This window comes from Mus musculus, chromosome 3 (assembly GCF_000001635.26).
Source record: "Mus musculus strain C57BL/6J chromosome 3, GRCm38.p6 C57BL/6J".
NCBI classification, from domain to species: Eukaryota; Metazoa; Chordata; class Mammalia; order Rodentia; family Muridae; genus Mus; species Mus musculus.
The window spans coordinates 84441495-84456603 of NC_000069.6; the positions used below are offsets into that span (position 1 = coordinate 84441495).

A 15109-nucleotide genomic window follows, 5' to 3' on the forward strand; every position below is an offset into this window, starting at 1 on the left:
GCAGACCCAGGGCAAGGACACTGCACCTTTGAAAGCAGGTGAATTTGTACACTGCAGAACAGGCACTAATAGTTCTACTGAAGTACTCCAGGATTTCTCACCTGAACACATGGCTGTTCGGAGTCTTGGATGTGGATGCTTGGGGACTTTCCTCTAGGCTGCTCTCAGACAGAGCAGCTAGGACTATGATGTGATGCGAGCCTGAGGTATGAGGTGCCACCCACCTACCCACAATGCTCTCATTTTCAAATATGCACCCACTGCGCATTTCAAGTTCAACACCTCCCTCCCTCTGCTCATTCCTGAACCAGACACAGACATAATCTGCGATTTCTCAGTGAGTGTCCCAATTCAAAGAGGACACATGGGGACAGATCTGGACTTGCCGGGCCCCATGGAGATCACTCAAAGCCTGGCTGTACCTGGAACAAGAGCTCCAAGGAGCATCAAGTGTTCCGGCAATGGCTTGTGAGATAAACCTGCATCCCTACAGGCCTGCAGCAAAGCCCACTCCCGAGCCCTTGGTCCTGTGTGTGTTGTATGGAACCAATGCCAATAGAAATTTATTCTGACTCTCGAACCTTTGGAGGACAAGTTTTCCATACCCTCCCCCTTTCTTCCCACACCTCACCTTCTTTCAGGGAAAGAGATTAAAGACTCTCCTGGCAGGACAACTAAGACACATGTGCAAAGGCATAGCATAGGTATAACTCCTACAAACAACTTTATTAAGACTACCTGTTCCATAAAGTACGTAGAAAAGGACCTTAAAATGCATTCAGCGCATCCTCAACAAACGCATGTAGAAAGGCATTGACATTCCTCTGTTGCATAGATGATTCTCCCAAACTTACAGTGTATAAAAGGTAGTAAGAGACTGCCCACCTGCCCACCCACGTGTGCACAGGGCCGGCGACACCACTGCTTTCCCAAGCACGCAGCCAATGTGATCTGACAGCACCATACCAACAGGCTTCTCCGGAGGCTCCCCAGCCTCTGCTGAGGGTCCTAGAAGCCACGTCAGAAACAGACACAGGGTGACTGGGTAGCTCGATTCCTGGAAACCATCATGAAGGGCTGGACTCACTTCTATGGGCTGGGAGACAGACACTTAGGGAGAGTAGACGCTTGTACCGAACGAAAGCGGTGTTGGAATACGGCACAGGATGGGTCCCTGGGCCCTCCCACGGGGCTACTCAATTCACCATCCACAAACCTGTCAGCACGTGTCGTCTCTCATCCGTTCCCACCCACCCACAGGCCTTCTGGTTCTGGAGGGTTCCAGAGGGGGACAGATTGCTGAGGGCTTCCTAGCTGCCCAGACATCGCTGCTCAGGGCTGTTTTTAACAAGAGGTGGTGACTGCAGCCTATCTCTGCCACTGTACTGTTCAACTGCTGCAGCTCAGGGACAGCAGCTCAGTTCCCAGGCAAAGATGGAGAGGCTTCCCGAAAGGAGAGACCATAGCAGCCTCCGCAGTCACCTCACAGTGTGACACGCTGACCTAGCCCACCCAGTCACCAGTGTCTGATCTAAAGTGAGATTTCACTAAGAAGTGACTCAGAAAGAAGGGGGCAGGGCTTTTATTTCAAGCTTCCCCCCCCACTTTCTTCTCTATTTCCTGGGTTTAATAGAGAAGTAGTAAAAAGAGCATTGGGTAAGAACTTCTGTTTGCACGATGCCTATCTCCTGCACAGATTTCCCCAGTGTTAAGATTCCTGAAGTCAGAAGTCAGTGTTTCTTGGGGGGTAAGAGTCTATTTAAAATAAACAACCATGACTGGGCTTCTCTCAGTTGGACTTGAGAAGCGCTGTACCAAGGAAGACAGGCTGACACCAAGCAGTATCCCTAGGCTGGGCCTGGTGCCTTGTACCTGTTATCCTAGCACTCAGAAGCTGAGGCAGAGGATTGCAAGTAAGAGGCCAGCCTAGACTAGGTCTCACAATGTCTCTAAAAGCAAAATCAAATAGAATAGCAGGTGGGGGTGGGGTACTGAGGCCCCAGAAGAGAAGGAAGCCTGACCCACAAAAAGGGTCATTTCCCTCTCCACCCGGAGCTAACAGAAGCGAGTGGCCACCATTGCACACATGGGAAGGACCTACTCAGCTGGGCAGCCCTTGCTGTCTTCTACACCAAGCACCCTATCCAGCACCCTACACAGTTGCTCCTATCTTCAGGGAAAACTTCCCTATAGCCATGGGCTCCCCGCCATGGGCCTCACACCCTTGGGGCCCCCTTAAACTCACAGTAACATCAGATTTTTACCCATACAAATCTGACGTCCCTCCTATTCACATGAAATCCTCACCCAGAGTCATTTGAGGAGAACCCACACATTAGCTAGCCAGAAAGTTCTCAAGGAGACAGCCTCAACCGTACAACCACCCAAGAGCTTGTGAGAGGCCACCCCTGGCTAGGTATGGTGTGTGTTCTCCCACATACACGCTGATGGAACCCCGAGGCAGGGGGTGGGGATGAAGGTACAAACAGTTTCATATTAAGGATAATCCCCCCATTCCTGGGAGGCATTTCACTCTGAAAAAGGAACTAAAACATCTTTTTTATTTTTATAATATTAAAAAATAAGTCTTTGATATATAAAAACTGGCCAGAATTTTTTTTTTTTTACTTGTTACATAAGAATTGTCATCTTACATGTCCAGACTATTATTGGATCTTTGTCTCGGGGCAGGAGTTAGGGATAGGGTCCTGAGTATGAGTGACAGGAGGTGCCAGCCCCTGACAAAGTACTGTGCAGAATAAGGATACTCTCAGCTTTGATTTCGAAGCAGAAGTCTGCACAGCAGGCTATAGCTCTCCTTGTACCTTTAGTGACGTGACCTTTAAGCAGGTGGCACCAGTGTGTTGCTCGATGTGTAACAAGATGTTTAAGACTGGCCTCTGTGTCCTCCCCCCGCAGCAGCCAGTCCCAGCAGCTAACATCCCACAAGGCAGAAATGCAGACAGGCGTCATCATTTCTGCAGGGGACGGAGGATCCTCCCGAGGGTGGCCTGCCCCGAGTCCTTCAGTCTGAGAGAGGATCTTTCCGTCGTCCCTCTGCCCTTCAGTGAGGTTTCTACATTGGCACTTGAACCCCCAGCAGATTCAGGACACTTCTTGGAGGCCCGAGCACTGCTGGCCCTCTTCAAAGTGCCAATGTCCTTGGAGGCAGAATCCTCGGAGCCACCTTTGACCCTAAGCTGCCGCTGGGAGACTGTCCTGGTGAGGCCAGTGGTTCTGGCCGCGGGTGGAGCATCCGTTCGCAGGCTCCGAGATGACGAGGCCACCGTATTTCGAGCAAAACTTGGGATGGGGGGAAGGGCTCGAGAGACACCCGTAGCCTGAGGAGCCTTGGGCTCTTCCTTGGGACTCTCGGGGTCAGGAGAGTTGGGGCTGCTGACCTTGTTTTCTTCAGGTTTCTGCCTGGGGATGTTTCTGAGGGGCTTGGCGCTAGGCTTCCTGAACGAGGCTCTGGGCTGCAGCGGGGCGTCCTTCCCTGGCCGTCCACTGATGCTGCCACTCGAGCGGGGCAGCCTGGGCTCCTCTGCCCCAGATCCACTCACCTGGGGCCTCCTGGGCGAAGTGTCCGAAGTTCCTCTCACTGAGCTCCTTCGTGATAGTGGTGTGTCTGTGCTGCTGGGTGTCTCCCGAGGGGTAGCCTTGGGTGTCGGTTCCGGCCGCTTCCAGGGCCCGGCTCCCCTGCTGGACTTGGAGATAGGGACCACTTTGCGCATATGTTCGTTCTCGGAGGAGTTCAAGGTTCGCACAGGCTTGGTTGTTACCCCTTGGCTGCGCCGTGCACTGACAGGCTTTGAAGCCCCTACTGAAGCCTCTTTGAAGGAATTTCTCTTTGGTGCTATAGCATCCTTCCCTCTGCTGGGTCTGTCCTTCGGAAGGCCACCTTGGCAGCTCAGCTCACTCTTACTGGATTTTGGAGCAGGAACCTCCCCAGGGGGGCTGGAAACAGAGTTGGAGGAAACCTGGCTGCTTCCTGCCTCTCCAGCCCCAGAGGACACTGAGCCATCCCCTTCCTTCTCTTCCTCTTGCTTGTCTCCCCCGGCTCTGGAGTCCATTCCCTCGGAGCAGTCCAGAGTCAGTGAGCAGTCTGTGGTATCTGAGACATATAACAGAGGTCCAGCATCCTTATCTTCAGTGTCGGTGACAACCACAGACACGAGAGCCTCACTGCTGGGTTCATCAGAGATGGTCCTGTCATCCTCCCCAGCTGGGCTGAGAACCTCCTGGGTGTCTGTGTCCTTGGGTGGGAGACTGTCACCGCCAGCAGCAAAGGGCTGTGAGCTCCTATCCCCTGGAGATGGCAGCTTTGTGGGACAGAAGTCATTCAGAGTCAGTTGGGATCCTTCCTCCAGGCTCTTGGGACTCTGGAGGTCAAACTGGGTCAGCCCTGTGACCAACTCATGCTCCCTAACACCCAGATCCAATGGTAAGAGTGGAGGGCTTTGTGTGGGACCCAAGCCCACAGGTTCACTGTTCCTTTTTCGGAGGCTCGGCCTGCTCCGCCCAGCCAGTGGGAGGGGAGAAGCAGGCTCCTCCCGCCAGGTTGTCGGAAGCTGATTTTGCCAAGCAGGGGGAGGGGCTTTCTCCTGGATCTTTGAGGCCTGAGGTTCATGTGTAAAGTTAGGGCCATGGCTCTGTTGTTCTCTGGGTTCCATCCAGGCGATGGTGGGCCGAGCTTGTCGGGGACTGCTCCGGGGCAAACTGTTGAATTTGTTGGGGTCCTCTGGACTGCTGGTGGCACTCTCCAGGAAGGTCAAAAGCTCCCGGTCCGCAGAGATGCCCAGGGAGAGGCGGGAGCGACGTGTGTTGGGGGGCCGGTAGGAGGGGCTGTTGGGCCTGGGCTTCAGGAAGGAGGGCAGGTCTTCTGTGCCTGTCTTAGCTAGCATCTGCACATCATTCTCACTGCTGCTCCTGCCAAAGCTCCCGAGTTCCCCAGTTGACCAGGAATACCGCTTCTGTTCCATCTCCTTCTGCCTCTGTAGCTGCTTCCGCTCCTGTTCCTCCCGGTCATGATTGTCCTAATAGAGTGGAGAGATGCCAGCATGAGACACAGGGAGCCTGGGTGCAGTACTAGGCCCACTCACTGTGACATTTAATGAGAGGTACTTTCATAGACAGCTGTGGGTCCTATCCCACACAGATTCTGCCTTCTTCTGTACGTGTGTGTGTGTGTGTGTGTGTGTGTGTGTGTGTGTGTGTAGGGTGAGCAAACTTCCTGAAGCAACTTATGGGTCTGACAAAGGGACATGCTAGGCTTTGCTCCAACAATCTGTCTGCCATCCTCATTTGATCCCTCGGCCCAATGTCCAGCTTCCCACATGGGCTGTGATTCTGTATATCCACGCAGTCTCAACTCCAGCCAAGCCACCTAGGCAATTGTAGAGATGTAGAGACCACGGATGCTATAAGAGTGCACCCAGAATTGTACAAGCCAGTCGTGTGGCTCTATCCATGCTCCTCTCTAAGTTAATACACGTATACTCTCAAACAGAACATTCTATTCAGCACTGAGTTGGGTATATGAGCATATGCTAGAGACATGGAGAGTTGCCTTTCACTGCGTTCTTTGAGTGCTCTGGATGAAGCTAAATGAACAAATATGCCCTGGTGGCTCTGCCAGCCACAGCCTGAGGCAGAGGTGAGGGTTCTGTCCCTCAGGCCCAGGTCCATCCCTACAATCAGAGAAGAGAAATAGGCGCACTTTACAATCCTTCAGCCACCTAGACTGGAAAGCAATCAACCTTTCCCAAAGACACAGAACCCAAATGCAGACTTCAAAGTGTCCTTCACTTCTCTGTGTGATCTCTTATGTTGTCCCCGTCAGGGACTCACTCCCGTTACCCACTTAGATACCAAATCTGAGGATGCTCAAGTCTCTGATGCAAAATAGAACAGAATTTACATATATTGTATGCATATCCTCATATATGACTTACATTGACTCTAAATTACTTATAGCTAATGCTGTGTAAGAGTTACATATGCATTGTTTAAGGCATGACAAAAAAAAAACCTTTAGACATTTGGCACAGATATAATCTTTAAACACTATTTTCAATTTGTGGTTGGCTGAGTCTGCAGGCGTTTTAAGTATGCAGACACGGCTACACTTGTGAAGTAACTCCTGAGTTTCTTTTGGGTCCTGAAGCCCATGAAACCATGTGGTTATGCAGACACCTCGGCTCTGTTATTGTTAGCAGCTTTTATTTGACAATAAGCTTCCTCTTCCAGTGGGCTTTCCTTTCCAAGTCCCTGTGGAGCTCTGCCTGGGGAGTCTTGGCTCCTGCAACTCCAGCCACAGCCTCCCCAGGGTCCCCAAACTCTTGGTATTGTTATCTTAAGCCTTCACACAGTGGTGGTGGTCCAGGCCCTGTCTCTCATGACCACTGGGCATGAACATCCACAGTGGCCTCACAGGCCTGCAGTATCCAGATGGAGAGTAAGAGCCTCAGAGTCATTTTGGCTTCGGCTACCCCCCACGGCCTCCCACAGCTGAGCTCACTGCTTGGATAGAAGCTTGTTAACGTGGCAGCGGGCTCAGCTCACCTCCCTCATTGAGATAAAGCAGTGGAGAGGAACCCAAAGGAATTATGAAGAAATGCGAACAGTTTCTGTTAGAAATAGTGCAAGCCCTAGGTTGAATCCTACACTGTAAATCAACAAGTAGGCAGGTAAATAAATCAAATATGGCCAGCAGATGAATCAGGAGTAGCTGGTCCCTCTGTGTCACCTAAAATAATGAGATCTGAGAGAGATGCTGTCAGAGAGGAGAGGCTGTAGTGTTCCCATTTTCAGATAAATGTTTCCTTTACCAAGGACCAACAACCTGGGAAGTTTTCTGGCTTCTGAATTCAATTAAGAGACCACTTCTAGGCTATTCAAACTTCCCTAGAGGCTGACATTTCCTCCTAGGGAAGGGCTGAGAAAAAGAGTCAAATGTGCAGGAAACTTCCAAGTCCCATTACCATAAGCAGTGTTGGCTAGCAAAATGTTTCTAGGGCATTCTGCATGCTGTATGAGTAGCAAAGGCCAGAGGCCACCATGCCAGAGTCCTGATACTACAACAGAGTCACCTCCTACTCATCCGGGCCATGAGCCTGGCATGCCACCCGGCCAGACGGTCCTGAAACCAAAGAACTGATGACCATCTTTCTGCCACAGGCAGAGGACTAGGTCAGTAAGCAGGAAAATGAAAATCCCAAGGACCCTGGGAACAGGGCAGTGCCACCATTCATACCTTAACTGCTTTGTTGAATCTGGTACAGAAGTCTCTGAATATCTGGAAGCATTCATCCAGTTTCATGGTTTCTTTGTCTTCGCAGAAAAAGTCTATAAGGGTGTGAGCTTCACCCTGCAGCTCCCGTTTCCAGAGTTCCAGCTCCGCCAACTTCTCCACAGCAAACTACATGGAAACAAACAGGGACGCGTGTGGTAAGCAAGGTCAGCTGAGGTGGACACAGTACTGGGGTTCCATTTCAGGTTTCTGGAAAGGGAAGGCTGCAAAGGCCGCTCGGAGCCAAAAGGAAAACGAGTCAACTCAAACCAAAGCTCAAGGGAACAAGGCGACCTCCTACCCGAGACCCAGAGGCCACAAAATGAACTAAAGGAGCCAGAAGGGGGTGGTGCACACCTGTAATCCCAGCGTTTGGGAGCTGGAGACTGAGAGACAGGGAGTTCAAAGCCAGCTGGGTTAACACAGTGAGACCCTGTCTCTAAGTAAATCAACATGGAGCCATAACCCTCATGTAGAATGTCATTAACCAAGATTTTTTCCCTTTAAGACCCTTAGAGAAGTTGCCAAGGCAAACAGCTTGTCGTCATTTAGAATTTCGGTTGTATTTGCTTTTCCTCCTCTTAAAACAGACTCTCCTTTGGGCTGAGGTCTCGGAAGTTAACTTGTCCTGACAAGCTGCCCATGCTGTTCTGCTGAGAGGGGAGCTACACTCCATCCCAAATACACTCTATTAGGTCACTGTCCCGACTGCCCAGGATGGGAGACTGGAGTACTCCCTGAGCAGCTGTACCCCACATGCAGCAGGTTTGGGGTGTATCAGAACTCCCTAAGAGATTCGGGTAGGTCCTATCCCAGTCCCTACTGTCCTTGGCTCCTCTGGGTTATGGCTGCCAAGAATTTCAGTGCTACTTCATCAAAGTCCTCAGCGTGACAGAAGACCGTGTGTCCCCAGTACATTCCCAAGTCATAGAGAGTGGGCTGGTGATGCCCAAGGGTCACAAGGCATAGTTCCCTGATATAGGTTAGCGACTGCCTCTGAGCCATGAGGTGGCTGTGTGTGGCGAGAAAGGGGGTTGAATGTTTGAGCTGCTGCGTGGACAGCTTTCATTGCTGCCATATTTACTAAGCTTATATGAGAAGGAATGTAGGAAGCATATTGTTTCGTGAAATGACAAGTATGTGTGTATCTTAAGAAAGTCTACCTGTGAGGAAGTTCTTTTGGAGTGAGTGGCTGGGCTTAAGGTATAGGAAAGAAACAGGTTGCCCTCCTTGGAGGAGGGAACACTTAGCCAGCTACACAGCAGAAGTGTACCAGTTCAACCGCTTTCCCCTTAGCCAGCCTTTGCTTAACATTCTAGGGATGGTGGGAAACAAAAACTATTTAGGAAAGTGAAACCAGAGAGAGAGAGAGAGAGAGAGAGAGAGAGAGAGAGAAACCACCTGAGCTGATGGCCCAAGGCAGCGAGAGCCTTCCTGATGTGGCTTCGAAGAGAAGAGGGTATTCACAGAAAGATAATGCTTTGTCCATTGCTCTTCTGCAGGGCAAACAGCTAAGAACAACTGCGGAAGAGTGGGCCTCCTGACAAGAACTCCTATGACTTAGCCGCAGACCCTGTGGGGATGGATGGATGGATACCAGGAAGAAACGGCCTAACAGAGCCCACGTTGCACCTGGGACAGCCAAACACTCTAAACACTGGCTGGAAAAACAGTCACAGTGGAGTTGGATGCCATGAATTCTATAGCATCCTGCACAGAACCAGAACTTCATGCACCCGACTGTGCTTGGTACTGCTCTGCACTGAGAGATGGCAGCAGCCTCTGGGTTGCAGTTGCACCCTGGGTGGTATACACAGCCCCTGCCTAGCAGGCAGAAGGCCTTGGTTTCAAAGCAGTGAAGACTTTGATTGGCAAGTATCCATCCTCCCCCCCCCCCCCAGGGCAGCCCTGCCTTGGCTCAGGGGTCTCACGGGAGGCTGAACACAAGAGAATGGAGGTTTGGCTTTGGTTTTTAAATAAGGAAGGCAAAAAAAAAAAAAAAAAAAAAAAAAAACACGTCAGACTATGTGATTAGTGAGTCACCCTGAGTTGTCACAAACACATCCACTCTACTGGTTTTTGTTGATGTTATTCAGAGTGGCTCCTGCCACACCCTGTGGGCTGATGACATATTCATGTGTTGATGGGTACCTAAGCTATGTGTGCCCTGCTGCTCCCAGCAGAAATCTCACAGGTACGATGTGTCTCACTCTTCTACAGAAACATGAGGCATATCAGCTCAAGTACTCCAGTGTCTGGATGTTCTATGGGACTCTCTCCCATTGTCCAAAAATATGAAGGCTACAGAATCAAATCTCAAGGTGCCAGGCAGGTTCTCAGGGAGAGAGGCTTGTGCTGCTGCCATTTCGGTGCAGGGAAGAGTAATCAGAAGACCCAGGCACCATCATCAGAAGCCATTTCTCCTGCTAGGATCATCATCGCTGCGCATCCTCTGCCATGGAAGGGCAGCGGGGCGCGAGGATCCTCGTACGCACTTGGGGTAAAAGCATGATTGGGCGCTTGCTGCCTGCACAAATCAAATAGGCAGGCCTGCCCAGATTGCTGGATGCTAAGAGGGACTGACCTGGAGGAAGTCTTCCATCTGCTGGCACAGCTCCTGGTCAAGCTGGATGTTTTCCTGCAGCGATTTCGTTCTGACAAAGAGAGAGTGCAGCTCTGCCTCGGTGATATCCAGAGATAATCTGCAGAAGGAAGTGGGGAGTGGGCAGCTGGCACCAGGGCACCAAGCCTGGAACAGGACAGCCACTGGGGTCACATTTACCCACTTTTGTGTTTAATTCTGAGTGAGTCTCCAAGACATTTAGTGCTTCCTCAACACACAAGAATTAAGGAAAGCAGGCTGACAACCAGCCCAGCCCACAGGCAGGGCTGGAATTACTTTTCACACAGGAGGTCTCAGCACCTCTGTGTGACAAGCATCATGACTAAAATCCAGTGAGATGCGGAGCAGCTGCCTTCCCTGTGTTAGGATGCTCTCCTAACTGAAAGGGACCCAGGCAATGGAGGCTGACTTTTAGACTTCCTCTAACAGGTCACAGGCAGCCAGATTCTACCTCTCCCTATACGTTACAGAGAAGGGAAACATGGCCGACAACAACATGGCTCATGCTCTGCAAATGAGCAGCTGGACTTGGTTCTAGCCATTGAATGCCCACAACGGGTTTTGTCAGCAGGGAAGGGAGCAGGCAGAACCCAAAATCCAGGGGAATTTTGTATATTTGGATGCATTCATGTTGACATTATGAATGTTAGGGTTGTTGTTGTTGTACAAAAGGTTTCCCCCCTTTACTGGCCACTGGCGTCCATTGGAGAAGTCACCAGACTTCACTTGTGCATGTCGCTCACCTTCCCCTTCACATAAACAAAGCCTGCTGGGAGGAGCTATCCAATACAAACAAGAAATGCTAGCTCAAAAATACATTCATCTTCTCTCTATATATATTTCTATAGTATTAACACAGTAAAAATACTTGCATATTAGTTTCTATTAGGGGTTTTTAAAAGTTTGTATCTTATGTTTGTTTTTCTTGGAGCATAATCTAGTGAACTGTAAACATGAATTATGAGGTGTTTAATCTTTGTAATGGTAATCCTCCTGTTTGGATGTCAGTAACAGACACTCTCTAATGACAGGATTGAGTTGTGGTTTATTTCCTTATTTGTAGATGGTTCGTGCTGTCATGACAACTACAGTCCCTCGAATAATAACGACATTATATAGACAGGCATGTTAGCAGATGCCTACAGTCCCAGATTCTCAAGAAGCTGAGGCAGGAGGGTCATTTCAGCTCAGGGATTCCAGGCCAGCCTGGGCAACAAAGTAAGGCCTCATTAAAAAGAAGACAAAGTATCTCATATTAATTTGGCTGATCCAAGCAGTGGTGAGCTGAGCCAGCTCACCAGAGGCAACTCTGCAGATTTCTTCTCAATTTTACATTAAGTAGTTCGGTGCCAGCGGTCAGAAACCAGCCAGGCTAGCAGTATTGAAGGCTCAGACATCAGCAAATGTGAAAAATCAAGACTTTTTTTTTTTTTTTTTTCCTGATTAACTGCAGTGTTTACCAGAGGCTACCTGGGCCTATTATAAGTTAAATAACACACTGGAGGTAATATCCACACAGATCACTGTTGCATTAAAGCATGCATCTTCTATATTAAGTTTAGAAGCAAATTAGAGTAATGTAATTAGGGTTTCATGCTTCGTAGACACTTTCTCTGTAAAACCGAGTGACTAATTTAGAATCAAGTCCTTTCACAGGCCTTGGTGTGGTTCCAAACTCTTCAACTACAATAGAAAATAAATGTACCACATTCAAGTCCATGGGGAAACAGTGATGTATGGCTCTACAAGTTTGATCTAAACTGACTCCCAAGCTAAGCGCTTTCAGCCTTTTGGGTGTGGGAGGGATTTGAATCCCTAATCCCTATTTTTCTTAGACTGAATGATACTCTTTAGCATAGACTAAAGTGGTTTCTTTCGGTTTAAAAATAACAATTAATTGTTCAAAGTCCCAAATTACACACACACACACACACACACACACACACACACACACACACACACACACCAAGCACATGGAAGGGAAACCCAAAAGTTCAATAAGAGAAAACATTTCAGAGTTCAGACTGGGATCCGAGTGTTCATCACGACACCATTTTCACAGAAGGGTCATCTAGGAAACCAAGGCTCACATTTGCCTCTGTGCTCACCTCGATGTCTCTTGCACGTGCTGCAACTTCTCAGAGAAGTTTAGAAGGATGGCATCTTGCTTCTGGGCTTCCTGGAACAAAAGCAGACATTCTTCTTACCAGATGAATAAATCCGGGAGGGAAGCCTCACTCCCTTAGAGCTTCAGGGAGCCTCAGGGAAACAACACTTAGTTTTCAGCTTGAAAATCACGTTGAAAGCAATCCCCTGAGACATGAACTCTGAGACATGAACTCTTCCTAGGATTTACCAGAACTGCCCCAGACCATTCAGATACCTTCAACCTTCCCAGGACAGACGATCCTCACATGAAATTCAACTCATGTGCATTCAAACTCAATGGAATGAGGTAGCGGCTTAGCACCCATTGTTTCCGAGAAAACCCAATCTACCCTGCCTAAATACCAGCCACCTCCATGGGCATGCAAGTCGATGAAGGCATGAGATGCTGTTGACTGTTAAACCAGTTTGTAAACCAACTTTAATGAGAGGCATACAAGCCAAGGAGGTGTCTGGATTCTTCAGCTGTTTGGAGGCTAACTTGGGAAGGGCAAGTGGGAAGGAACCATTTAGGGGATTCCTTCCCACAGGAGCAGGGGCCAAGCCATACAGAGCCTGTAATGCTCAGGTCTGTCCAAAAGAGCTCCACCAGATGGTGTTCCAAATTAGATAAGGAATCAGTTTCTCACTTCAGTGCTTTGAATATTGACTTTTTAACCAAGTACTGAGGACTAGAGGCTGGGGGTGGGGGTAGGGAAACTCTCTTGATAGGCTGCTTGCCCGGCATGGTAAGACCCTGGTTTCCATCCCCAGATTCCAAAGGAAAGAAACTATGGATAGAGTCACAGTCCAAATCCTGCAATAATAGACAGCACGCCCATGTACAGTTCCTTAGAAACTAATCACAAATCAAATTCACTCCAGGGGTTTCCACACCCAGCCTTCTACACTCGGTTCCTACAGTGAATTCCCTTTCCAGCCTGCACCAAGTTATCAGACAGCTACCACCAGGATGTCTCCCCAGACTTAGCTCTTGCTCTTCTTCAACCCATCCTTCACTGTGTCCTACTTTCTTAGAACAGAAAGCCTGGTCACGCCATTAGACCAGGCAAACGTCTGCCAGCGTCCCATGGCCAAAGTATGAACTTTAAATTGTCACCTCTTACATTTGAACCCTCCCCTAGTCTCCGAAGCCAGCCTTACTGACTCCATCTCATGCCGGGGGGTGGGGTGGGGTGGTCTTTAAACTCTCCCTGTTTCTACATCACTTACCTGAGCTACAAAATGCAGAAGATTCATTCCAGGTTTGTTTGCCTTCGTGTCCGCCAATTTGAGTAGAGAAGACAGTTTAAATCCTACGGCATTGCCGGCATACCCTCCCTAAAGAAGACAAGGCAGGAGAAAGAAATGTGTCAAGCCTGCAGCCAGACAGTGGCTGCGCAGGTTATACATCTTGTTCAGGATTATACTTACGGCATTCATGATATTCCCAGCCTGGAGCACCAAGTGTAATATTGAATGTAGCTCCTCACATAACATCAGCTCTGTTAAAAGGAGCACACCACTGCATGTTAGAGAGGCCTCATATGCATGAACAACAGCCACCACATCCAGGTTCAAGGGTGCGTGTTTAAAGCAAGCTCACCTGAACCAAACGCACTCACTGCTGTAATCATGTCTATGATAATAATAGAGATATAAGATAGTCTATGTCCTGGTGTTTAGCTGGGGTTCAAACATGTAGGGCAATCAAATACAAAATGGCTCGCTATCAATTTCCAAGTCCTAGAAAACACAGAAGCTCAAGGACACACTGTGCTGTGGAGGCCAACTCCCCAGACCCCCAGCAGATAAGTCTTTGACTCTTTCCCCCTTTCTCACTATTCCTTGAGACCGTTTTTATGAAATATGAAAACCAATAGCCAGCAACATCTTGCTTAGCTAGTGAGTTAGAAAAAAAATAAGCAAGCTGGGATGTCATGTAAATAACTTGCAAACCACCAGCCCCCTGGCCCCTGCTACCCAAAGCAGCTTTCCATCGTATTCAAAGCACATTGCATTTGGATTGCCTGAAGGTTATAAAAGGGAGCTTATTACCATAATATTACATATTGGTAAACGGATTCTACATTTACACAAAATCTCTTATACGTGTCTATAAAGAAACACAATTAAAACTATGTATTTGGAAAGCTAAAACAAACACTCGGTTATTAAAATGACAGTATTGGTAATAAAATGTCACCTATGATATTTGTAGGTCACCAGTCTCCACTAAGTCTGGTCTTACTTTCAAAACATGACATTTGGATCCGTGCCTGTATTTTGTTATCTGAGAAGGCCAGTTTGGGAAGGTTACGCAGATAAGAAACGTTTCCTCCGTGCCCACAAATTTATATTGCTCAATACCAAAACAAGCTCGCCCATGGCTTTGTGAGCAGGAAGCTCAGTCCTTTCCCAGCTGCTTCGACAAATAGCCTCAGAATGGGAAGAACTGTAAGGGGCCTCCATATGGAAGAAGAAAAATGTCTTTCTCCTAATCGCTGCTCTAACGTGAAGAAAGTGTGGTGGACCGGAGGGAAAGCTTTCCTCTCAGCACAGCCAGGAGCCACCAAATAGGAATAGTCAGTTCCAGAAAAACAGCCAGAGGGGTAACTGTGAGGGAGCCAGGCTGGCTCTGGTGACGGCTAGAGAGCTGAAGATGGGAAGGCGGGCAGACCTGCCTGTGCCAGGGAGCTTCAGGGCCACTTACACTCTAGAGACATACAAAATGCCAGGGACAAAGGCCTCAGGCCTAGGAGGCAGAGCAGGACAGAGGAGGCTGGACAGGAAGAGTCAGAACTCAGAAGCCCTGGCAGAAAAAGGTACAATGCCGCATGCAGCCTGGAACAGAGACCTGCCTGCTTTTGGAAGATCAGTCCCAGTCAACAGAGGCCAGAAAAAGGAAGACGTAGACAGTCCAGGGACATGTATCACACACATACGTATTATACACACTCACCAAAACCACACCCCTCATACTATATACCGAGCTCCGCACACATACACAATAGATAGTACACGCAATACATACTACATACCACAAACAC

At 48.9% G+C, this 15109-nt stretch overlaps 1 protein-coding gene across 3 annotated transcripts in view; it reads right to left on the reverse strand.

Moving 5' to 3' along the window:
* Positions 1–696: 696 nt before the first annotated feature.
* Fhdc1 (FH2 domain containing 1) overlaps positions 697–15109 on the reverse strand; it is a 38249-nt gene continuing 23836 nt past the window's right edge. For 2 of the 3 annotated variants that reach the window (NM_001033301.4, NM_001205355.1), the window contains exons 7-12: positions 13494–13564; positions 13293–13400; positions 12023–12093; positions 9876–9993; positions 7256–7420; positions 702–5036 (exon numbers count right to left, since the gene is read on the reverse strand). In NM_001033301.4, coding sequence (NP_001028473.2) covers positions 2973–5036; positions 7256–7420; positions 9876–9993; positions 12023–12093; positions 13293–13400; positions 13494–13564 — 2597 coding nt within the window. In that variant the 3' untranslated portion in view covers positions 702–2972. Of the gene's footprint in view, positions 5037–7255; positions 7421–9875; positions 9994–12022; positions 12094–13292; positions 13401–13493; positions 13565–15109 lie in introns of all 3 variants that reach the window. The other variant, XM_006501328.4, reaches the window with a different exon arrangement.